The sequence below is a fragment of the Dermacentor albipictus genome, chromosome 4, assembly GCF_038994185.2.
Source record: "Dermacentor albipictus isolate Rhodes 1998 colony chromosome 4, USDA_Dalb.pri_finalv2, whole genome shotgun sequence".
Classification (NCBI taxonomy): Eukaryota; Metazoa; Arthropoda; class Arachnida; order Ixodida; family Ixodidae; genus Dermacentor; species Dermacentor albipictus.
Window position 1 is genome coordinate 120,747,397 of NC_091824.1, and position 24,664 is coordinate 120,772,060.

General features: G+C 42.3%; 1 protein-coding gene and 1 pseudogene across 26 annotated transcripts in view; one reads left to right on the forward strand and one right to left on the reverse strand.

Moving 5' to 3' along the window:
• Positions 1-104: 104 nt before the first annotated feature.
• On the reverse strand, positions 105-217 carry LOC135916061 (U6 spliceosomal RNA; annotated as a pseudogene).
• Positions 218-4,324: 4,107 nt separating this feature from the next.
• l(1)G0196 (inositol hexakisphosphate and diphosphoinositol-pentakisphosphate kinase) overlaps positions 4,325-24,664 on the forward strand; it is a 73,808-nt gene continuing 53,468 nt past the window's right edge. For 19 of the 26 annotated variants that reach the window (XM_065449265.1, XM_065449267.1, XM_065449275.1 and 16 more), the window contains exons 1-7: positions 4,325-4,786; positions 6,173-6,396; positions 11,909-12,085; positions 13,539-13,684; positions 17,142-17,227; positions 19,781-19,935; positions 24,062-24,163. In XM_065449265.1, the coding sequence (XP_065305337.1) occupies positions 4,729-4,786; positions 6,173-6,396; positions 11,909-12,085; positions 13,539-13,684; positions 17,142-17,227; positions 19,781-19,935; positions 24,062-24,163 (948 nt within the window). In that variant the 5' untranslated portion in view covers positions 4,325-4,728. Of the gene's footprint in view, positions 4,787-4,923; positions 5,042-6,061; positions 6,397-11,908; positions 12,086-13,538; positions 13,685-17,141; positions 17,228-19,780; positions 19,936-24,061; positions 24,164-24,664 lie in introns of those variants that run through there. The other 7 variants (XM_065449279.1, XM_065449292.1, XM_065449289.1 and 4 more) reach the window with 6 other exon arrangements.

Genomic DNA, 24,664 nt, shown 5'->3' on the forward strand with positions numbered 1-24,664 from the left:
GCGTCCACGCAGAGCGTTCTCGCACAAATATATGCGTGAGAACACCGAGGGTGCGGGATCGAATCCCGGCCCTGGCGGCTGCAGTGCGATGGGGACGAAACACTAAAACGCCCGTGTACCGAGCACTGAGTGCGTGTCATCGTTGCTCAGGAGCCATGCTGTAGTCTTCTCTGTGTCGTTCCAATTTTAGCACATCTAGTTCGGAAGTGCACACTGGGAAGTGGACACTGGGGGCACGTTCAAGAACCCCAGGGGGTCAAAATTAACGCGTAGTTCCCTACTACGGCGTGCCTCATAAGGAGATCGTGGTTCTAGCACGTAAAATCCCCGATTTATTTTTGCCTTCTCTCCTGTTCAGCCACGTTTGCATACAAACGTGTTCGTCACGTATGGGCGCAAAGCGTACGTAGCGCAAAAATAATAAGCGCTGTATTGATTACCGTATTTATTCGAATATAGGTGATCCAGAAGTACATGTTGCTGGGCCAGTCGGTTGACATTGCTGAGTAGGCCATAAATATGATCGTTTATGATCGTAGACCATAAATATGAGCGTTCCCCTTGTTCCCTTTCGTGCTTCCTTGTTTGCGCCAAAGCGCTCACATTTCTGGACTACTCAGGAATATTGGCGAACCTGATTTATATGTATACAGTTAAAACTTCATCTAACGAAACCCGATTTTACGAAGTTTTCGATTTAACGAAAAAATTTACATTCCGCGGCAGGTACCCATAGAGTTCAATGTTATCAACTCGAATTAACGAAGCAAACTTGGCCGAACTCGATTTAAAGAAGTTTTTCCTGAAATAAACGAGTAAAGAAAGCGGTGATTTCTTTCTAATTTTAACAACGATGGATTTTTCTTCGAGCGTGCGCTCTAAAGCTATCGCGTTAGAGCATCTAGGCGCCATGATCACATCCATAGCTTTATTTTGACGAGGCTGCACACCGCGCCCATGCACGGAACAGCCAACTCAACACTACCTCTGTAGGGACGGCGGGAGTTGCTTTCCTTATTTCATGATTTATGCGACAGATGGCTGGATTAGCGGCAAATACAATGCCGCAGTAGCCTTTGCGTGTCGCTACATCTCGAAGGACCAAAAAATTGCTTTCTGGATTTTACGAAATAATGCGAGCGTGGTCATCACTTCGTTATATTGAGTTTCAGCTACACACGCACACACATATATATAAGAATCAATCTCAACCTATACTAGCGACCAGAGTCGGCAGAGTACCAGGCTAACGGAGTTCGTCCGTCGTGCCCGCCGTAAAGCCAGTCTGGAGATTATTCAGACTGGCGTTAAGAAAGGCTGGATATCCAACGCATTCGACGGCACCTAGGACGATTTCGTTTACGCTGCCGAAGACGCCTGCGAAGCATTCGACTAAGACAACTTCTCCGGAAGTTGCGACGAGGAGGCTGCTTACAGGCTTAGTAGCTGAACTTTCGCTAAATAACGGTGTGGCATAGTTAAAGTTTTTCGTTTTTCTTTAAAATATATGAGTCGACCTGTAATCAAATTATATTTTTTTCTGTTTCTCGGCGAGTTCAATATACCATGTGTCCCAGTTAACGCTATTTATTTGTTTATTTATTTATTTATTTATTTATTTATTTATTTATTTATTTATTTATTTATTTATTTCACATACCCTCAAGCGTCAATGCATTAAAGAGGGGAGTGGAGTACATGCGTAAAACAATAACGATTACAACAAACTGATATAATGCAAGCGACATGTGCAGTTGACGTAATCATTAGGAAATCAAATAACAAGAATGCTATGAAATTCAAATTGTATAATCCTGGCGACATATGAACTGGACAAAAGGAAAACACGAAAATACGATGCTACAGCACATGGGCAAATACAGCGCATGTGGTCATGTTGTCATAGTCGAAAAAAAAAAAAGCAAGCAAGGTTCGACGGAAAAATGCGCTGTCTTCGATTGACACGATATCATCAGGAAGGGGGTTCCAGTCATTCGTTGTGTGGGGAATAAATGAATATAAAAACTTGTTTGTGCGGCAAAAAGTGCCTCTTACTTTATTATGGTGATCAACTCGACATGACAGATAACTAGGTGCTAGAATGGGCTCGCTGCTAAAGATATGATGATAAAATACTTTATGAAAAAGGCATAAGCAAAAAGCTCTTCTGCGCATTGATAAAGGTGGTATGCACACAAGTTGCTTTTCATAAAAGATATGCTGGAAGTACGACAGTTTCTTCGCAAGTAGCCTAACATACTATTTGTCTTATTGATTATGGGGTCAATGTGATATGTCCATGGGATAAGTCAGATGATATAGTTACACTAAACGTGTTCCAGCTGGACGTGGTTAAGCATATATGTAGGCATACATGCACGTCTCGTCTTGTAACAGTCATCAGCTTGGGTTTAGTTCCGGCCGGGAGCCAGTTTTTACACTAAGCGGCGATGTTATTTAAATCGGTCTGTGGAATTTCCTGGTCCTTATCTTTACGAATCTTACAAAACAGTACACAGTCACCGGCGCATAGGTTAACTGAAGATAACACACAATCGAGCAGGTCGTTAGTGTTAACGCTAACGACTTGCCCGATTGGGTGTTGTCTTATAGAAAGCGACGGACCTAAGACGGAGCCTTGTGGAGCTGCTGAAGCTACGTGGGTTAATCATGGCCGTTGACAGAAACATACTCTCGGCGACTGATTAGGAAGTATTCAATTTAAACCAGGTAAGTACATCATGGTCACGGTTCAAAGCGGGAAGTTTCTGCATAAGCAACACATGGGTAACCTTATCAAAAACCTTCGAGAAGTCTAGAAGAGCGCAATCGATTCTGGAATTCTTGTCTAGTGCAGAGTGCAAGTGGTGAGTGAAAAGAAGTAATTGCGTTTCACAGGAAAACGAACGCCTGAAGCCATGTTGTGACGACGTAAAGAAAGAATTTGATTCCAAAAATTAAAGATGTGACTGTACAATATGCGCTCCATCAGCTTGCAAGAGATACTTGTTAGCAAAAGGGGTCGACAATGTTTTTTGCCAGATTTGTGAACAGGAACCGCTTTCCCAATCTTCAAATCGAAAAGAAGGATACCATGATCAAGCGACCGCCGGAAGAGTTTAGTCAAAAACAAATATGAACAATGTTTATGGTCTGTTTTAGAAATTTAGAGTTAATACTATCACTTCCACAAGACGAAGAAAGCTTTAGCGAGTCGACTAAGTGTACTATTCCAGAGTGCTCGATCAAGAGAGGGAACATCAAATGATAATCATGATGTGAGACGTTTGTATGATAAAAAAATTATCCGAAAAAACATATTTAAATGATGAGGCGAATTCTTCGTGTGGTATAGGTTCATATTCAGGATTAGTAGGGGAAATAATACTGGTTTCCTTCACATTTACGCTTTTCCGAAATGATTTAGGGTTACCTAATAAAAGGCTTGGGAGAGTGTTAGCAGCGTAATAATCTTTCGTGTGGCAGAGTGCTGCGCGGTACTCGGTTAAGTCGAGCTGTTCAATGAAAAAATTTAAAAATAAAATAAAAAAGAAAATAAAAAAACACGGTGCAAGATATGATTTTAAGACCTACGGCATTCGGTCGTCTGACCTCCGACGACCGAGCACGCAGGTCTTAAAACCGTATCATTGACCGTACGTGTTTAGGTTATTATTTTTCTTTTTTTTTTAACAGCTTCGTTAGAGTCGACCTGTATTCGTGTTCGACCTATATTCGAGTAAATACGGTATTTCAGAAGGGCAAGTAAATCAAGACTCCAATCCATGACCTTGAAGACGACGCTCTAAAAGTGGGTCAACCACAGTGATCGCTAGCCCGTGACAATTGAACCAAAGATAGGTTAGCTTAATTAATTCTCTGTTGACTTTATGTTTATATATATATATATATATATATATATATATATATATATATATATATATATATATATATATATATATACTCCCAGGGTTTTGACCTTCATTTCACCCACAATGCCGATAAGTCGAAAATGCAATATAAGTACTCATTGCAGAGTCCCCGCCGCGACGAGTTGCACTGGATTAATGCTATTGTGACATCTTTTCATAGGTGGTGTTGACATAGCATCGTCAGCAACAAATCCCTGAGACCAAAATGGACGCCACTTTCTCAGTGTACCACACGGGCCAATAACCCAACAACACTCTTTCCAAAAGGCATTTCTGTTGGTTTCTCCGCGACCCGCGACCCTCACCGGTGCGACGTAGAATAAAGTGTGAGTGCAAGTAAATGTTTCGGTTTCGGTTTCGGGTTTCCACCGACTAGTGGCGTTAGTGTTCTCAGATTCAATGGCTGCTGGTATCGCTATGGGAGTCTGAGCAGCTAGAGGACGTCCCTTTTTTTTTCTTTCCCGTCGGTGTGCGTGTGTGTGGTCTAGTTGTGCAATGCAACTTTAGCAATATCTTGTAAATGCGTAGTTCTTCCTCGCGGTTAATTTATGTTTCCTGGTGTCGTAATAACCCTACTAGTATAACCATTTCTTTCTACAGTACAATCGAGCCCCCAGCCATTCGTTACGAGACGAATATCGATCATTTACGAATTAAGTACAGTACCCCTGTCCGCAAGTCCGCTAGTTGCCCTTGCAGTTTAGTCTGCTATAGCTTCTCTCTGAATGCTAGATTTGCGCCCCCTGACGTATTTGTAGTAAGAGACGCTACTATTTTCCTATGGTGAGCTGACACCATGCAATATGATCTGAACGTGCCTGCGCGGATCTACCAGGCTGCAAGGTTTCAGAGAGGTATGTGTCCTGCGCATAAAACTGAAAAAAAAAGAGAGAAGATAGCTCTGTCTTATTTAAATGCTCAGGCTAAACTCGATAGCTTTAACTGGTTGTTCTGCCTGTGTCTGACGTATGTTTGTTTAATGTTTCTCCAGGTGATGACCGATAATGTCTTACAATGAATTGGAGCAAGGTTATCTGGGTCTGACAAGTCAACCGTTGTTCTACATTGGGGATGACTGTAGCTATATTAATTGGAACAAAATAGAAAAGGTAATGTGTTATCATTTGCATGCGCGCGCGTGTGTGTCGGTAGCGCACTGCTTTCTACGTTACTGAAATTTTCGAAACTTGATCGCAGCCACCAACACTCATTCATTGCATGTCATGACCTGTAGTTTGCTAGAAGGCCTGTTTTAACCATTCTGGGCTGCAATGCTGAGCGCTTCCCTGATAAACATTTAGGTTACGTTCATTACTGGGTAGATTCTTCGTTGGCGTTCCATAATTCTCGCACGGGCGCGGTAGCGCTGCAGAATTTGTGGGGCACTTATTTCGTTGTGGGGTGTTTTTCTCGTCGCGACGTTAGATTGCATTTTGTATAAGTACTGCTCCAGGAGTGCACATGTAACCGTCAAACAGAGGCCTCAAGAGAGCACCTGAGATTATAATAAAGCAGGCGGCGCAGGATCTTCAGGGCACCCTAGGGCAGTGGGGAGATCAAAGCAGGCAGCCATGCGGTCCGTGAGTTGGGGCCACTGAGGCCGCAGCATGCTGGGAGCGTTCTCATACAAAATTAGCTCTCCGCGATAGCGGACAGCCGATCTTGTACCCCCTGGCAGGCGCAGGCCTTGGCGAGCCCCAACCCACAGAGTAGTCGGGGTTCTAGCTTTGGTGTTTCTGTTCCCGCTTTGGTGTCCTGTAGGCGTCGCCACTAATAGGAAATAGTGGCACGTTGTTACAACTAGTAAATAAAAACTACTAACAATATATAGTAACGCCCAGGCACCAACTTGTGAAGCTAATTGCAGCGCTAACACGCCCATGCTAGGAGAACTGTGGAACGCCAACGTGGAATCTACCCATTACTGTAGAGCAGTATGTTTCTTAATGACAAATGCCAGCTTGCATACTTTCGTTGGCTTTTGTTTTTCTCACATCACACAGATGAAAGAACAATGAAATCCATTAGGTGAAAGAGCACGAACCAGTTGAACATTCCTCTTGTACATATTGTACTAAGGCTTGAGATGCTTTTTAGACATGATCTCCTGTATGCTTATCGTTGCACAGCTGCCGGGAAGTTGCACAACACTGTGTGGAGCTCAATATACATGTTTCAGCTGAGCACACAGGCTGGACACGTGCTACCGCGCAAGCCCATTGGTGTTATGTGAAACCCAGGATCACACTGCCACGAGCCGTCTGCATGGTTTGAGGAAACAGGAAACGTATCTCGCTCCTTTACCAACTGTTCTGCTGCTGCTGTGGTGTGCGTCCAGCTGCCTCCAAGCTCTTCAATGTCTTACTATGGCTTTCCCTTGAATCTCTCAACAAATGTGTCCATTTTTCACCCATGGAACAGACCTGCAGTGGATATTGCTGCTTATTGGAGGGCATTGAGATGTGTATGTATGCTTTCTGTTTTTTTTCTTTTGTTCGCTTTGCTTTGTGTTCTCTTTTGAAGAGGCCATTTATTTGTGCCTCACCTTTGCATTTGGTTCTGCTTTGCTTGACCAGAATGTCACTAACATCACATTTTACATGCTTGTGTTTTACACATACACCGTGCTGTTTTTTCATTTGATTTGGGCTGTTGGAACCCAATTAGCAATCGGCCCTTCCTTTGTTGTGGTCATGCATACAAGTTGCTTTATATGCCATGTATAAGTATATGGTGTATACACATGGGCTTGCTCTTTTAATTCACATCACTTCAGGATATTAGGGCTTAAATGACAGCTCTGTTATAATGTATGAAGCATCACTACACAGATGCCCGACTTTCTTTATGCCTGCAAACATATTAAATGCATTGATATCTGTTTTCATGATAGCTTTATGAAGTATGTTGATAAGAGTGAAAAAAAAGAAAGTAATGTCTTCTTCCTTTACTGAAAATTTTGGTAGCATCTTTTAAAGTTGTGCTCCTCTGTTTCAGATTATTTTTTGTTTGCTTATATAAAAAGAAAAAAAAGCTGAGAAAGTTAAGCTTAGTGCATAGCGCAGTCATGGACAGCAAAAACGTACAGTGACCACTGTTGCTAAAAGTTTGCCTTTTTGTTATATGTGCGTATGAATATGTCTAATTCTCAGTCATGCATGTACATGTAAATATTGTATAGAGAAACTGTGGAATATTTGCTGACACATCATAGGCTTGTTCAGAGAAGACTTCTTATATATTTTACTGGAAACTGCAATTTGCTTGCAAAAAAACTTTATCATCTTAACTTGATAGATTATATGAATGCTGCTATATTGTTTTAATATTGGCTGGAGTATTATAAATTTTGGTCCATATCATCTGAGTGCCTAGATGAAACCTGAAGACTGAAGAAAAAGGAGAAGAAGAAAGCAAATCACTTTAGCTAAACATGGCACATTGAGCCAAAACGTTATACAAGAAAAGTGCACTCATGACATGCAACGGGCAAGATAATCTGGCACATGTTAAAATCTCGGAGTAAATCAGTGCCAATGTGTGCCATTGTAGAAGCACAGAGGACATTGCCAATGGCAATGTCCTCTGGCAACACAGAGGCTTGTGCAATGTTTCTTTTGTTTGTACTGCTTTGTTTGTTCATGGTTCATTTCGTTTATTGAAATCTTGTAGTTAAATCAATTTTCTGTTTCTATGGGCTAAATCTTCTCGGTGGTGTTAATGATGAAGCCATACTAGAGCTACACTCCTATTAGAGCTTTCTTTCTCTAGCTCTCTTCTTTTTTTCTTTTCTTTTTACAACTTGCAGTAGCTAACATTATAAAATGGCATCTAATTATGCAGTGCCCTGTTGCTTTATGTGCAAGTTATGCTTACTTCCTAATTACATTCTTAAACTCTCTCGCAGTGAACTATTTGCGCTTTCTGTGGTGTCTTGTTTGCATTGATAGTGACATCGTCAGATCAACTGGCCTGACTTTCTCTTACAACTTTTGTTTACCTCGCATGACTAGAAACTAAAGTACTGTTTTCTTTCAGATCCTTTAGGTGTCTCTCTCTTACTTGTCTACTTGATGATCAGGCAGTGAAGGCTGCTTGCCCACTGAGCTGATATGGTATACAGACTGCTATAAGACTATGCACCTTCAACTTACAAATGTTCACAACATCCCCCACAAAGCCTTCTTAGAATAGCTTTGACGTATTAACACCTAGAAATACCTGTCCTCAAAGTGAAACTTTAGTTATTTTTGTGCTTGCACTGTATATCTGAGCGATATGAGAGTATAGCTATCCTTAAGAAAAGAAATTTTAACAAAATTAAACATATTTTGCAAGATTTGAGAAGATTGGTTAATGACTGCTTAGACATAAGGGGGGGAATCGAATAGGAGTATAGCATCACTCTTCGTATGGCATATGAAATAGGGTGTTTCAGTGAAGACTTTTAGTCATAAAGCTCACAGTAACAGAGATTCAGAGATATCTTGCTTTGTCTTTTTTTTGCAAAGTGTCATCCGCAGCAGCGGACATTAGGATATTGACCTTTTTTGCGGTAATTCCGTGGGTGCTGCCATGTTTGATCGCTTGGTGACACGTCCTTTGCTTGCCTCAACTACTTTCGTGTTTGCAATGGGTTTGTACGACGCTGGGTCGGCTTAGCAAACCTCTGTTGGGGGAGATATCATAGACGGTGGACAAAACGAAGCATTGGCCACAGTTTCAGAGAACATGCAAAAGCAGTTCCAGAGCTGATTATGCTATGTCCAAATGGCACGAACAGTGTATATCATGCTTGTTCTAAAAGTGGGGCCAAATATGTATTCCAAGCTATCCAAACTTTTTGCTGATTCTAATACCTTGTAGCTAAGATGTATTATCACTACTAACTCGCTTGCTCTTGTGAACCGTCACGAAACATTCAGCTTTGACCATTCATGCATTATCGATGTAGTCCATCATTTATTGCGTATATGGTGCACATATATATTCAAGTCTGCACCCATTCACTCAGTGACACGTTGGTGATAAAGTGGGCATAAGTTTCCATGCCAGTTGGGGTAGATGTGTATTGATATTGGGCACGAAACATACTATAACAGGAAGCGGCGCTACTCCCTTTGTCATTGTTTAATGAGTGGTGCTCACTCTTGCTGACGTTCTGGAGCTGAAGCACTTTTATTGAAGGTTAGCAATATAACGATGACAGATAAGCAAATTTCTGTATCCTCGAGAAAAACCGTACATCTCGAAGTACTGGTAACACATACGGACAGTAGCAGCAGCGGTCCGCAAACTTGGCCGTACAGATTCATTCCATTCCTTGATATTCCAGCTGCTATTTTTGTTGCCAACTACTGTGCATGTCTTATATCCGGATGATTCAATCCAGCGTGATTGGAGCTCAGTGCGTTAGCGAAAGCTCAGTTACGTTACATTTCCGACAGCTGATTGCACAAAAGCAAGGTGGAAGCGGTAGTGGTTTCGTATTCTGTCGCTGAGGCTACCTGCGGCACGCCGCCGAAAGCGCCATCTCGTTTCTCTAGGACAAACTGCACCGCAAAAAGGGTCAATATATGTTAATCACCAGTGGATGAAATAATGAACTAAGGTTCAATTATACTTAATTTACCAACCTTGCAAGAGTTGGAATTGCAGAATTAAAGCTAACCAGCCCGCCAACTCCACTTGTTAATTTGATTTTCTTTGCCCAACACCAGTTTTGAGATATACATTTGCAACAAGAGAAATTAAATGCATTGATTTTTTTTTGCAGAGCTGATAAGTGTTATCTCAAGCAGCCATGCTGATGTCTTGCAAAAGCAGTCTCCTAATCTCTACTATTCTATGTTATACATTCTCATAGAGCCTTTGCCAAAACACTGAGTATCTGCAGTAGACTCTGCGTAAACAGAACTCAAAAGGAAATAGTAATATCAGTGGAGCAGGCCCAATTGGTGTCAAACCTTTGCTATGTTCAAAGCCTTCAAATAACAGCAACAGTTTTCTTTTGTTAGCATTTCAACTTATCGATCTTAAAGGCTCCAAACTGGTGAATTACAAAGGGGTTGAAATTAACAGTATGGAATTCAAGCACTGTGTGTCGGACATAGTGCGCATCTCAGACACAAAAACAATGCCTGCAATATGAAGATAAAAAATAAGGCAAATAACAGTACTACAGTTCCCAGATTTGTAAAGAATTGTTGCGAGAAATTTCATTGGCAAGATGTGTAAAGTTGTGGGCAATACTAAACTTCCCTAATTTGGCAAGAATTGTTGCAAGAAATTGCAATGGCAAAGTGTACAAATTTGTGTGAAAATTACAAATGTAATACTGCAAGGAAGGAGTAAAATAGTCAAAGAACAATTTTGTGCAATTTCTCACTGTAACGGACATTTTTTTATTAACACTGGGTCACTTATCTGCACGACAGTTGCGAGCAGAGAAATTGAGTCTTTGGGTCTATGTGTGATGAATAAGTGAGCATGTTGAAGATGAAATCACAGTCACAGACCAATTCAAAGATGAAGAAAGTAGAGCCGTTTTGAAGCCCATATGAGTTCCTTGGTCACATGGTTACCTTACCAGACAAACCAACAAACCCTTGACTAATAGTGCGAGTGCATGTAACAATTCTGAGTCGTGGCATAGAAACTTATAGAATATTGTTGTTTAGTGCTTCGGTTCAAGGGAACAGTAGCAGAAAACTCAATAACTCTCAGTGTTCTTCATATAGTAGTTTGTACTGCTTTACATGAACAGCAAATTCAATTAAACTAAACAAACTTATTTCCCTTCAAGTCTTTGTTTAAGCAGTCTTCTGTTTTATTGGTAGATGCAATATTCAAGATCCCAACTGCTTAGATTACGTCACAAATGTTGGAAAAACCCTAAATGTAGTATTGTTGTTTAAAGACCATCTTAATGTATTGAATTTGTTGTGCATGATGTGTAGTTTTTTAGTTACTGGACCTGTCTCAAGTCTGCCATGTGAGGCTGTAGTTATTTATATACATATCATCAGTTCTCGTTGTAATAGCATGATGTCTTTTATCACAGTGTACCTTGTGCAGCTTCCAGACAATTGTGGGACGAGGCCCCTGTTCTAGATCACATTTGCTTCAAACCTCACACACGCATCATCTTCTGTAGTGCCCAGCATAGTGGTTGGCATGCATATGGGAATGCATTAGCATTACACCCTTTATTGACCTTTGCTGTTAGCTTGTAGTTGTAGATGTAGTGCACTTCTTATGATGTCATTATTTTTGTGTGTACCCAGGGTGCATGAGTTTCTCTTGGCTGTGTTTATTTACATAGCAGCATATTTTGTTTACCTAATGGCATATGTGGGTATGTGGGTTGCAATATTACATAGAAAAACACTGCTATCATATAATATCTTCGAATAGCTTGTGTGCCATGGCATTCAATTAGAATTGTCTTTTCCCATTTGCACGTACAGCTCTGTCTTGTTTACTTAGCTAAAGTAAAAGTACTATTTCATCAGTATCATGGTACACATTATGAATAAGATAAACAGTTACATTTTTGAAATCGTACTTAAGCAAACGCAGTTGAATTGTTAATATACTTGAGCAGTCATGGTTCACATAGCGCTAAGCCAACCATTGCAGGCTTTAAAAGTATTTATTAGCCATTCTCAGTTGTATGAATTTAAGCGATACATCAGTCTGCCTGTAGTATGCACAAATTCTGAAGTTTTAATTAACAAAAAACATTTGCTATGAAGGTTTATACATGCATTCTATAAAGATAGAGTTTATTATTCAGTAACACAACATTTTGTGGAACAATATAGTATTTATGCCTTAATGCCTACTGTGATTGTGGCTTTCTGTGCACTTTGTCGTGTGTTGTAGCAATGTTGAAGTGCTGAAAATTTGTTTTGCACTAGTAGCTCATAGAAGTTTTGTTGTGCTTATTATGCACTTATTTCTTTGCTCTTTAGGATACTGATCACGCAGATTCGGAAGATGAAAATCTTGCTCAAGGGAAGCAAGTCCTTGTTGGCATTTGTGCCATGGCCAAGAAATCTCAGTCCAAACCGATGAAAGAGATTCTCACGAGGCTTGAAGAATTTGAGTACATCAAAACTGTCGTCTTTCCTGAGGAAGTCATCTTAAATGTAAGTCTTTGTGGCCTACAAACTTCAAGATACTATTCATAAGCCCTTTTCTTCATCTGTGCTAAAGTGTTTCTCGCTCACCATGGTGGCTCAGTGGCTGTGGAATTCTGCTGCCGAGGAGGAGGTTGCGAGTTTGTGTCCCAGCTGCAGCTGCTGCATTTCACCAAAATGTTATTATACTTCGATTTAGGGGCATTTTAAAGGGACACTAAAGCGAAACAATAAATCAGTTTAGACTAGTGAAGCATTGTTTGAGAACCCTGCAGGCAGTCATTTCAAAAGAACAGTTTGATCATTAGATGGGAAAATGAAGGTCTAAGTATCATTATTCGAATTTCGCGCCGAAACCCCAGCGCCGGTACGTCAGCGTGACGTCAGGGATTCCAAAGTATGTTTTTGCATTTGGGCCACGTTGGCTGAATAAAGGTTCCCGAAACTTGCCTTGTTTAATATTTGGTTCCTTTAGAACACAATGTAGTCAACCTGTACCACTATATATAATTAGTAGGCCCTAGAAGATGCCATCAAAATCCAAGACGTCACAGCCCCCAGGTGCGGGAACTCAAGTAGGCGTCGCCACCCGTATTTCGTTCGTGCGCTTTTTCTGACTTACCAAACATCTTATCGTTGTAAGAGTGGTGTTTTTGGTGTTGTAGAATGGCAATTTACTGATGCAGAAGAATCATTTTTCACTTTAGTGTCCCTTCAACGAACACTAGGTGGTCAGAATTATTCCAAAGCATCACACTAGGGTGTCTTTCATAGCCCCAGTGTTGTTTTGGGGCATTAAAGCCCCATGAAATCTCTCTTTCCCAGTGTAAACTAATGCGGATGAGAATGTGGCACATCCTTTAAGAGCTCTCGTACATGTGCGCTTTGCCTCTGTAGCTTTATCTTTATTGCCACAGGAAGTTGCCTGTAAGTATAGCACGGCATTGCAAAGAGAAACCATGAGAAGCAGCTCGGCAAACGTTCTGAACCATGACTACACAGCTGTTGTGTGTAGCCTGCTCCATATGATATGTTGTACAACTGTCATTGTTGCTATTGTTTCCTTTGCATATCTTTTTCAAAACCTTTCTTCATGAAACATGAGAAATGTAAAGAATTTACAGTGCCAACAATGAGTTTCCTCTTGAGCCTCTGTTTTTTAGCCTTCCCCTTCACTAGCATGGATAAAGAGCCAGAAATGATGAAGTAGGCTGAGCTGTTTTGCAGTTAAAATAGAGAACGGCAGCATGGTGCCAACTCTGACTCATTGGATTCAGTTCAGAAGTCTCCAAAGGGCTGTCACTCTAGAATGAGTATTTCAGAACCTCAGTTGGCTTGATGTATTTAGGGAAAAAAATTAAAATGTCTGAAGAAAGATTACATTCTGCAGTGACTTCTGGTACTCGCTTGAGTGCTTTCAAGAGGAGATGTTGCAATGGTGTGGTTTGTTTTATTTGGACAGGAACCAGTTGAAGAGTGGCCATTATGCGACTGCCTCGTGTCTTTCCATTCCAAAGGGTTTCCCCTGAACAAGGCCATCGAATATGCCGAGCTCAGAAATCCTTTTATTGTCAACGATCTCTTCATGCAATATGACATCCAAGACAGGTACTTGGCCAAAATTTTATTTTGTGTGTTGTTTTTTGAAGATATGGATTTACAAGCTCTTGGACAAAAATAATCTAAAGAAAGAAGAAAAACAAATCAGTATCCTTTAGACTTTGTAGATACTTTTTTTGTTCTTTAAGTGTGGCATTTTTTATTTGAGTGAATGTAAAAATGTGTCCTTTCAAATGTTTTCAGCAACACAATTCTCTGAGATAAGATCATCTACACAATACTTTATCACATATTAATGTTTATGAAAAAGTTTGCAAGGCACAACAAATATTGTTCTGTATCATTAACCTTTTCAGACACTCATTAATTCTCCTCACTGAAAATTTAGTTTCAGCAGATCTTTTCTATCTTCACAATTATGAAATGTGTGCAGCTTTGAGAGTTATCAGTGCTTCAGTGAGTTTTGTCAAGATTACTGAACGTGGGCTCCATGTGCGAATTCACTAAAGAGTCGTCGGATATGAGAACGTAAACTGTTTCTCATCTAGCATACTTGGAAAGTATCTATCCGTTCGCTTGAAAAGTATGTCTGATGTAAAATATTGTGAAAAACAATCAATGAAGGGAACCTGCTACATGATGACATATTGACACCGAGAATAAACACCCAAACGTGTACTTTCCAACTTACTTTACAAAGACACTTTACACATATTAGTCAAACTTGTAGCACAGGTACAGTCAGAAGTGTTTCAAGACGCATGTGACACATTTTAAATATTATCAGTGTTTTTATCAGTGCATTTGCTTTTGATGAATTTTGTTGATGTGCAAAATTGTACGCACAGTGCCTGAAAGTGTTAACTGAAGTGGATTCATGGTTACGAAAATTCAGCGCAAGCATAAGGGACAAAGAAGGAAATACACAACATAAGCGCTGAACCAGCCTGAACAGAGTGCCACTTGTCCCAATTAGAAGGCTTGATTAACTGAACTGCATTGTTGTACACTGCAGTGTCGAAAAAAATTCTAATTGTGTATAGAAGAGTGTAATAAGCTAAACAGCGAGGTGCTGTTTCTTCTCTGTGCATTCTGACATAAGCCTTGAGCTGTCAGCATTCAGTTGACTAGGGCATTTGTGACACCTCACAGCTATCCGCCAGAATGACTCCATGATTAAGACTTTCTGTTCCTGAGCACAAGTTCACTACTTCGAACGTCAGCTCTCTCGACTGAATTCCAGGGGATGCAGAGCACGAACTAAGCCCATGATCTGGTATCTTGGGGCACATCTAAGAACGTATTATGTTTTTAATGATACAATGTTAGTTTCTATTGACCAGGCTCAGCAAGCACCTTGCAGTATATTCAAAACCTTCCTTTCAATGTAACACGTAATTCCTTGCCTGCGTTGCCTCCCACAAAACAAAAGAAAAAAAATTTATTTAGTAGAGGTGGTGAAGCCATGCAGATGGCACTATGTAATCATCATCATCATCAGCCTATTCATGTCCACTGCAGGACGAAGCCTCTCCCTGTGATCTCCAATTACCCCTGTCCTGCGCCAACCAATTCCAAGTAGCACTCGCAAATTTCCTAATTTTGTCGCCCCATATAGTCTTCTGCCGTCCTCTACTGCGCTTCCTTTCTCTTGGTACTCGGTCTGTCACCGTAATGGTCCAATGGTTATCTAGTCTGTGCATTACATGACCTGCCCAGTGCCATTTTTTTCTCTTAATGTCTATTAGAATATTGTCCATACCCGTTTGCTCTCTGATCCAAACCACTCGCTTTCTGTCTCTTAAAGTTATGCCTAGCATGCTTTGTTACATCGCTCTTTGTGCGGTCCTTAGCTTGTTCTCAAGCTTCTTTGTCAGCCTCCAAGTGTCTGCGCCGTGCGTCAGCACCGGTAAAATGCACTGATTGTATACTTTCCTTTTTAATGATAACGATAAGCTCCCAGTCAGGAGCTCATGATGTCTGCCGTATGCGATCCAACCCATATTTATTCTGCGAATTTCCTTCTCATGGTCAGGGTTCCCTGTGATTAGTTGACCTAGGTAAACTTACTCCTCCATAGACTCTAGAGGCTGGCTTGCGATCTTGGAACTCTTGTTCTCTTGCCAGGTTATTTATAATTGTCTTTGTCTTCTGCATATTAATCTTCAGCCCCGCTATTACACGCTCCCTGTTAAGGTCCTCAATCATTTGTTGTAACTCGTCTGCGTTGTTGCTGAATGTCATCAGCAAACCGAAGGTTGTTGAGGTTGCAGTCGAGACAGAGCTTTCCTTGAGCGGTATACTCAGGCGACCACCTTCGGAGATAGTTCTTTTTTTTTTTCGAAATTTTGTAGGGCTCTGTTTTGAAAGGGTTCCTGACAAATGTTTCCGGCACTGTGCCAGTCTCCATATCAGTGCTAAGAGTGCTGCTGGCCGTGTACTTGGAGGGGTTCGGTGTTGAGACGAGCCAAGTCTTGCAACGGCAAATCTATCTCCAAATCTATCTCGGTCGTCTTCCATACCATCAACCTCGTTTGGGATTGAGTATTTTAAAGACTGCACAACCATTTCAGGGGCAGTACCAGGCCACTACGAGGTCCTCAGAGCCCTTCCGACGGACTTCGCATTTAAAGAGGGCTTTCCGCTGGTCCCGCTATCCGTAAATTGTCGTCTGTCCGTAAATTGCCGCTATCCGTAAAAAGGTTGTCAAGCCACAGCAGAGTTTCCCAGCTCCATGGCCATCAGAATTGCTCGTCTCTCGAAGCGGACGTCGCACCGAATGCGCTGCATTGCCATAACGTCACAAATTAACGGATTCGAAGCTCAAGAGGCCGCATAGTACCGCAGCACTGCAACTGTACGCTAGTCGCAAGCACATCAAAAATGGTGTTGATTTGAATAAAAAAACAAGTATTGGTTTCGGTTGACTTTTCTATGATTTGGATCGAGCCATAAAGGTACAGGTTGTCAATGTAATGCTTAAAACCACGAGATTTAGAATATTTGATTTAAAATGATTAATTTTACTGCTATTCGAATGTAACGCGAAGGTCTAGTTCAAGCAATGAAAATCGTGAAAAAAAACTCTCATTACAATCGAGTGAATACGGTAATACACTAATGCTATGTATGTTGATGTTGCTTGCCTCACTGCAAAAACATAACTGCCTCATTGCGTGCATATCTAGCTTTACGTTGCAGCAGATGGTGCTCCAGCTAGAATGCTTTTGCATAGTGCGATAGGAAGTCAGTCTATGCAATACTAGCTTATGCAAATGGTTATGTGCAAGTGGTCCCTCATGTTCAAGAACTGCATTTACCACGGAGACAAACAGCACCGTGTTTGTCTCGTCTCCTCATTATCCTGTCTTTTACCACTGTTTCCTTCACGTTCATCCTCTATAGTATCTCAGATCAGGGTGCAATATTTTCACTTTAAAACCCATCAGTGACTTGCCATTACACCTGACAAGTAAAGCCAGTGAAATTGTGTTACTTTATGCAGGAGGAAAGTGTACAGCATTCTTGAGGATGCTGGCATTGAACTGCCGAGGTACGCTGTCCTCGACAGAGAATCAACAGATGAAAAACGTATGTTCTTCTTACGTGTTTTGTTCATCTTTTTTCTTGGGGACTCTTCGGTTGGGCTTCGAGTGCACCATTTCAATGTTTAGAACACTTAGAACATATTTAATGCATAGTACTAGTGGAAGAATAAGAATGGGCTGGGGTGCATTTGGCAGGCATTCTCAGATCATGAAGAGCAGGTTGCCATTTTCCCTTAAGAGAAAAATGTATAACAGCTGTGTCTTACCAGTACTCACTTATAGGGCAGAAACCTGGAGGCTTACGAAAAGGGTTCTACTTAAATTGAGGACGACGCAACGAGCGATGGAAAGAAGAAGGATTGGTGTAATGTTAAGAGATAAGAAAAGAGCAGATTGGGTGAGGGAACAAATGCGAGTTAATGACATATTAGTTGAAATCAAGAAAAAGAAATGGGCATGGGCAGGGCATGTAAGGAGGAGGGAAGATAACCGATGGTCATTAAGGGTTATGGACTGGATTCCATGAGAATGGAAGCATAACAGGGGGCGACAAAAAGTTAGGTAGACGGATGAGATTAAGAAGTTTGCAGGGACAATATGGCCACAACTAGCACATGACCGGGTTAGTTGGAGAAGTATGGGAGAGGCCATTGCCCTGCAGTGGGCATAGCCAGGCTGCTGCTGCTGCTGCTGACTAGTGAATGTGGTGTATAATTGTTTTATATGGTTATTCCAAACAGTGAGGGTAGGTAAGCATGCTGGCTGTTTACATGCTACATTTTTGCTTATGTTTGAAAGCACGCGTTAACTGAAAAAAAAAATTGTTTTTCAATGTTTCGGATGTTTAAAGAGCTGGTAGGCGGCTGCTCTGCCTGACAAAAAATTGTTTGCTTTGCATGAGGCTGAGAGATTTTGCAGATGCTGCAAAAAAAAAAAGATAATAGTATTAATAATTCATTTTTAAGGTTCGCAGAATAAAGTCACATAAAAAAAAATGCCCTTTTGAGAATGAACACACTGCAACAAACAGGACAAAAAATTTCGCTGACGATTCCTTCGCTGTGTTCATTTGCCCGGTTACGAGGAACAATGTCGCCGCCTGCCGCAGGAACGGGAGCCTGAGAGCTGCACTCTAAAAAATTATGCAGGTCCCACTTACTTTGGGAATCGAGGTAAGCGAAGCTTTTGGGGCTGTTTGAATTGATTGACGATATTTGGTAGTAATGTTGAAGGCATACGACAGTCGTGAGGTGATGGTAAATTTTACCTTGCGTAAACCACTTGCGTTTGTCTAAATAGTGCACAGAACACGGCGAAACGTGTTTGTTCGAGGCTTTATTTTGTGCCAATGTTGGCAGCCTGCGAGAAGGTTAGCATTGTCATTGTTGCGCATGACATATTGCGTCGTGACTGATGGGCTCATTTATTTGCGTATTGCCATGTTGACGCCGCAGTGCTCTATGCGGTTTTGTGTCTGCAAGGCCTGCATCAATAGTCTATGTAGACAAACTTGCGCTTTGTTTATTTTTCGCAAATACGTGCTGTACCGTACAAAGGAGTACAATGCACTATCATACCTTGAATGGAATTTTTTTAACTTGTCCGCAAGTTTCACAATATTTGCATGTAGCGTTTCCTTCATTATGTGTCCCCGAACGAGCCATGGTTTCTGGTGCTTCCTTTCCCCTTTCTTGCAATCCTCTCATGTATACAAGGTGCCACGGGTGAATGGTGGCAACATTGTTAGTTATCCTCTTCGTGACGGCTTTTCATTCACCCATTCTCCTCTTTCCGTTTCTTCTCTACCATCCTATATATGTTTTCTCTAGTCTGTTGTGCATGAGTACGAAGGTAAGCGCTGCAGCTTCTGTAGTGCTTTTGCTGTGTGTGTTTATCAGCGCCTCTATAAGATGGCACCACACCACCAGCGCAACTGCGCTTTTGCTGAGCTCAAGTGTTGGGCTGAAGTGGCTGCACCGCTCGGGTGTCCACGCGCCAAGTAAGAGACGCATTCCAACCATGGAATCCGGCACACGACTGATCGTGATTCTGTACCTATACGTGAATAAATAGTTGTATCCCAATGTAAAATATACGACAGCTTTTGTGCGGGGGCTGCGCGTAATTACAGTTGTCAAGAGGGCATTGTGTCGATGGCCAGGGAGTTCCATAGGGCATTGGGGCAACGGTCAGGAAGCTCCAGATGGCATTGTGGCAATGCAAAGGAAGCTTTCTTGAACAGGTGTGGTAGAACCCTCTCCTATGCCCCGGCCGTGTACATTATACGAATTCTCAACCACACCCAGACGCGGCATGCGAGACAGCAACAGCAGCAGCAACAACAGCAACAGCAACAGGGGAAAAGCCGAAGGAAGTAGCAAGGAAAGCTTTGCTTTAAAAGACAGACAACATTGTGTCTGTCTTTCTTTCTTGTCCCGTCTTTTGTGCTGTTTTCATTCTTAACACCATGTACCAACTGGCCCAACAGCAAACTCTGCCCTGTTGGCCTTATCACTAAGTAACCAAAAAGTAAACTTTCTTCCTTCATTAAGCAAATTTCTCACTTTAGTTACCTATGCTCTCTATGTGCATTCAGAACGGGAACTTGTCGAGGGTGAAGACCATGTTGAAGTGAATGGTGTGACATTCAACAAGCCCTTTGTGGAAAAGCCCATTTCAGCTGAGGATCACAACATCTACATTTACTATCCAACAAGTGCAGGAGGCGGCAGCCAGCGCCTATTCCGCAAGGTGGGGTTGCCATTATGTCTTTGGCAAGGCTTCGTGAATGCTTCCATGGCTTGCATGATAGGCTCATCTTCCTGACTAAAGTTCTTCATTTTATAAAATAAGTACTAGCAAGTAAAAAAATTCGTGCACCTCATCTTTTTTTCTTGTTCTTTATGATGTAGCTGTAAGCTGCATAATTAAGATATGAAGCCTCACTTTCTTTAGCAGGCTGCAATTACTTAAAGAGAATGAATGGCATCATCCTTTAATGTGACTGTTTCAAAGCATGCCAGTCAGCCCAATTACGAGGTTGCAAGTTGCACCGTTACCATGTCCCCTAAAACTGGCCGGCACACTATCAGAGTGGCTCACCTATCCGAAATCAAATTGTGGGGTTCACCCGCAAAGCAACTCATGAACTTAAAGAGGCACTGTAGGGGAGGGCTTCGGTTTAAGTTCAACCACTTGAGTTTCTTTAATATGCTCAAAAATGTTTTTTTCTTTACCATTTTGCATTTATTGAAATGCGAAACGTTGTGCTCTGCAGCAGAATGCCATAATCGCTGAGCCACTCTAGTGGGTTCTATCCCCCTTCACTCTGTGTTTCTTCACATTTTCTATAGGATAAATCTGGTCCTGTGCTTTTGTTTCACTGCCAACAAATACCGTTTCTCTGATTTTTCCCCCTCTTATCCCTTAAATGCTCAACTCACTTGGCCTTTGGTGGTACAGTCATAGTGTAGCTATATTCACTAGTACACAGGGGCTGGCTGGTACATCTATCAGCTGTGTGTGTACCGCATGCATAACTGCCAGCACTCAAATTTTACGTAATGTTTACGAATTTGGGCTCATATGAAATTTTACGAAAAGCAAATACTGTTCGTGAAAAGGTTTAGTTTGTCAATCCTCAAACCTTCCCTTTGTAGTCTGATTGCAGGAGAGGTACTTGGTTTGAGCAAGATTATACTTTCTGAAGTGGTCGCTGGAAAAGTCGCTGTGATCTAAAAGCAGTGTGCTGCTTTTCACTATTTACTGTGCCACCAAGCTTGTTGTTGCTTGTGTCCTGTGTCTCAAGTTAAATCATCTTTAATAAAGTACATAAGCATCCTTGAGAAGGTATGTGCTCAGGACAAGTGTTTAAAAAATGCATACAATTGGGCACCCTTCAGTCTCTTGTCAGTGGAATTTGAGGAATTCTAAGTCCACAGGATGGCAGGTGTGCGCATGACCACTGCCTCCTGTTGCCATGGCATTACCTGTGGCCTGCTTCATGCATCAGGCTGTGCCTCACTTGGCACATGTTCTGAGCTTGTTACATTTTCATAAATTACAGTCGAGCCCACATATAACAGCCCCACTTAAGACGAACTTTTGCATAAGACAAACGAGAGCTGTGTGACCATCAAAATATATATTATTTCAATGGCATAAAATTGCACGTATAACGAACGTCTTTGAGTCTTGCCCAGGCAGTGTAAACCCGCCACCGCGATGCGACATAACGACGACCTCTGACCCTTTCGCACGCGTGTGGTGTGTTTTCCCAAGCCTCCTCAGAGGTGAACAATCCGTTTCATGCCCCTCTACCCCCTTGTCGTCGTCACGCGCTTCCCACAAGATCGCCCTCCCGCCTGTCCTTGCAATTCCGCTCCCCTCGCCTCACCCTTTCTTGCAACTCCCTCGCCGTCTCGGTGCGCGTTATGGTGCCGGCTAAAGTCCAGAAGTTTTGTTTTCTGGTTGTTACTGGCGAAGCAGGCCTGTCCACACTAGTCTCCACGCTTCCTCGCTTCCGCGCTTTGTTCTAGTAGGGCCTGAGTTGTAATTCAACATGGCGGAAGGGAATGCCGTGCCTGCACTGGTTACGAAACGAAAAGCGATGAAGATGGCAACGAAGCGAGCAATTTTGAAGGAAGTGTCTCAAGATGCTAAAAACTGCGAGTTGGGGAAGAAATAAAACGTGTCTAAGTCAACCATCTCGACGATTCTAAAGAACAAGGAAAAGATTGCCAGCTCTGCCGCTGGCTCGACGAACAGAAAGCGCCTGTGGAAGGCCACCTATGTGGATGTAGAGGACGCGCTGCTTAAGTGGTTCACCGATGCGCGGGCTCACAACATTTCGACAAGTGGACGAATGATACTGGGCAAAGCCAAAAACTTTGCATTCCTGCTAGACTTTCCTGGCTTCTGCCCAGGCAGTGGCTGGTTATACTGATTCAAAGTGCGGCATAGAATCGTTTTTAAATTGATTGTTGGCGAGGTGGCTTCGGTAAGTGACCAAGACGTTGCCACTTAATTGGCTTGTAAGAAACCGAGCCATTACTGCAAGCTACACAGAGCAGGATGTGTGTGTAACACAGATGAACCTGCGTTATTTCATCAAATGCTGCCGGACAAGATGCACGCCATGAAAGGTGACTCATGTGCTGGCGGCCAGCACAGTAAAGTGTGCGTTACAGCACTTCTTTGCACTAATATGGATGGCAGTGATCGGCTTGTGCCCTTTGTAATCGGAAAAATCAAAGAAGCTGCATTGCTTTTGGAGCTGTGTACTTGTGGGCTGCAGGCACTATACTAAGGCGTGGATGATCCGCAATTTGCAGAGTGGCTGGGCAAGTTTGACCGCGACATGCAAAGGCAAGGAAGGTGCTTGCTGCTTATGCTCGAAAACTGATCAGCGCACAACGTGTGAACTTCTCTGACAGCAGTTACTCTACTTTTCCTGCCGCCCAATACCACTTCGAAAGTGCAGCCGCTTGATTTGGGCATAATACATGCATTTAAGGCATCATATAGGCGCCGCATTGTGGAGCGCTTACTCATCGCTGCAGACCGCCCGGCCACCAACTTGCCGCTTTGAGTTTCACTGTCTTCAGCCATTGAGATGGCAAAGCCGGACTGGGCAGAGTTGATGGCCGCTTGCATTTGGAGCTGTTTCCACAAGGCCAGCTTCATCGACGCAGTGTCTGATGCTGAGCCTGATGCTTCCGAAGATGAACGGTCCGGTCGGCAACTTGTGTCAGGGCGCCGTCGACTACAACATGGGGGGCTACGACACTGGTTGGGATGACTTTATTTCTGCTGATGAAGACACTGATATTGCGGAACCTGCATGGACGAGAGCATCGCTTGCGAAGTGCGGGCGGAGAGAGATGCAGAGGAATTGGATGACGATGAAACTTCGGAGCCAGCACCCATAAACATGCCTGTAGCAGTGGGCTACATAGAGAGCCTCAGGCAACTTGTCTATGCCAAGGGCGTCAGCAAAGAGCGCGCTTCCTGTTTCAGATGAACTCGAGACCACCCTCATCGTATCTGCACAGCAGAAACAGATGAGGATCACAAACTTCTTTACAAAGAAATAAATTTTGTCTTTTGACTACCCACTTTTTCTTTCTTTTTGAGCTGTCGTCCACTTGCTACAAACTTCAGGGTATAACGAACAGACGCCCATAACGCTCAACTTCGTTATAAGCTGGCTTGACTGTACATTGCACTCTGATGGCATTGAGGCATTATGCCATAACTGCTTTGACAGCCATCCATTAATATATGTGTCATAAAATGTAAACTCTTAAGTCTAGCTAGAGTGTTAGATTGCAGCTCTGGAGATCTCGAGTGTTTGTTATCCACTAATGAATTACATTTCAAAGCGTCTGGTTTACTTATATAATGGATACTTCGTGTGGCCATTGGAACATATGTGCAAGCCTTCTTCCATGGCGGGCTACTTAGTGGCCCATATTTTCTGCCCTAATAAAATATTCAAAGAAATTGAACACAAAATTTATGAATTGACCATTTCAAAGTACAGTGGGCATCCTTGATTTTTAATGTAAATTTTCATTATTTGCACATCCCTGCTACTGGCAAATCGTTGCCAGGGTGATTTTGCATCACCAGCAGCTGCTTCCCCATCTTCTGATGGCATCGCTCCTTTCTCACATTCATTTTGTCATTTATGAAAGCTCTGATGTCATAAAAAGCAGCATATTGTTCATTTTAGAGGGCCATTCTGTCCATTTAGCTGTACCTACTATTTGCCTCAGGTGTTCTTTTAAGTCTTTGTTAAATAAGTCATAACAAAACTTTGATATGTGCATTTTCATAGTACAAATTCTCCTTGATCATTTTCTGTGCTCTTAAGATTGGTAGCAGGAGCAGCGTCTACTCCCCGGAGAGCAGAGTGAGAAAAACAGGATCGTTCATCTATGAAGAGTTCATGCCCACCGATGGCACCGACGTAAAGGTAACCACCTTCTCCACACTCCATTCACTTCACTTTGCTGCATCGTGAACGTTAATCACTATGATGGGACTACACACAAAGGAATTGAAAGACTTGCTTAGAAAGCTCTTGTTATCTTTAGAGATCCGACAGCCAAGTTAGAATGCAAATGAAGCCTTTTATTTATTTATTTATAGTACATGCTGCAGACCAATTAAGGTCCAAACAAGAGAGTGGGTACAAAGCCGTCATTGCATGCAAGAATCATTTCAAAAATTCTGAATGCAGAATAAAACAAAATCCACAATAATACAAAAGGAGGATACAACTTCAGTACAATACACTTCACTCAGGAACCCGCCGTGGTTGCTCAGTGGCTATGGTGTTGGGCTGCTGAGCATGAGGTCGCGGGATCGAATCCCGGCCACGGCGGCCGCATTTCGATGGGGGCGAAATGCGAAAACACCCGTGTGCTTAGATTTAGGTGCACGTTAAAGAACCCCAGGTGGTCAAAATTTCCGG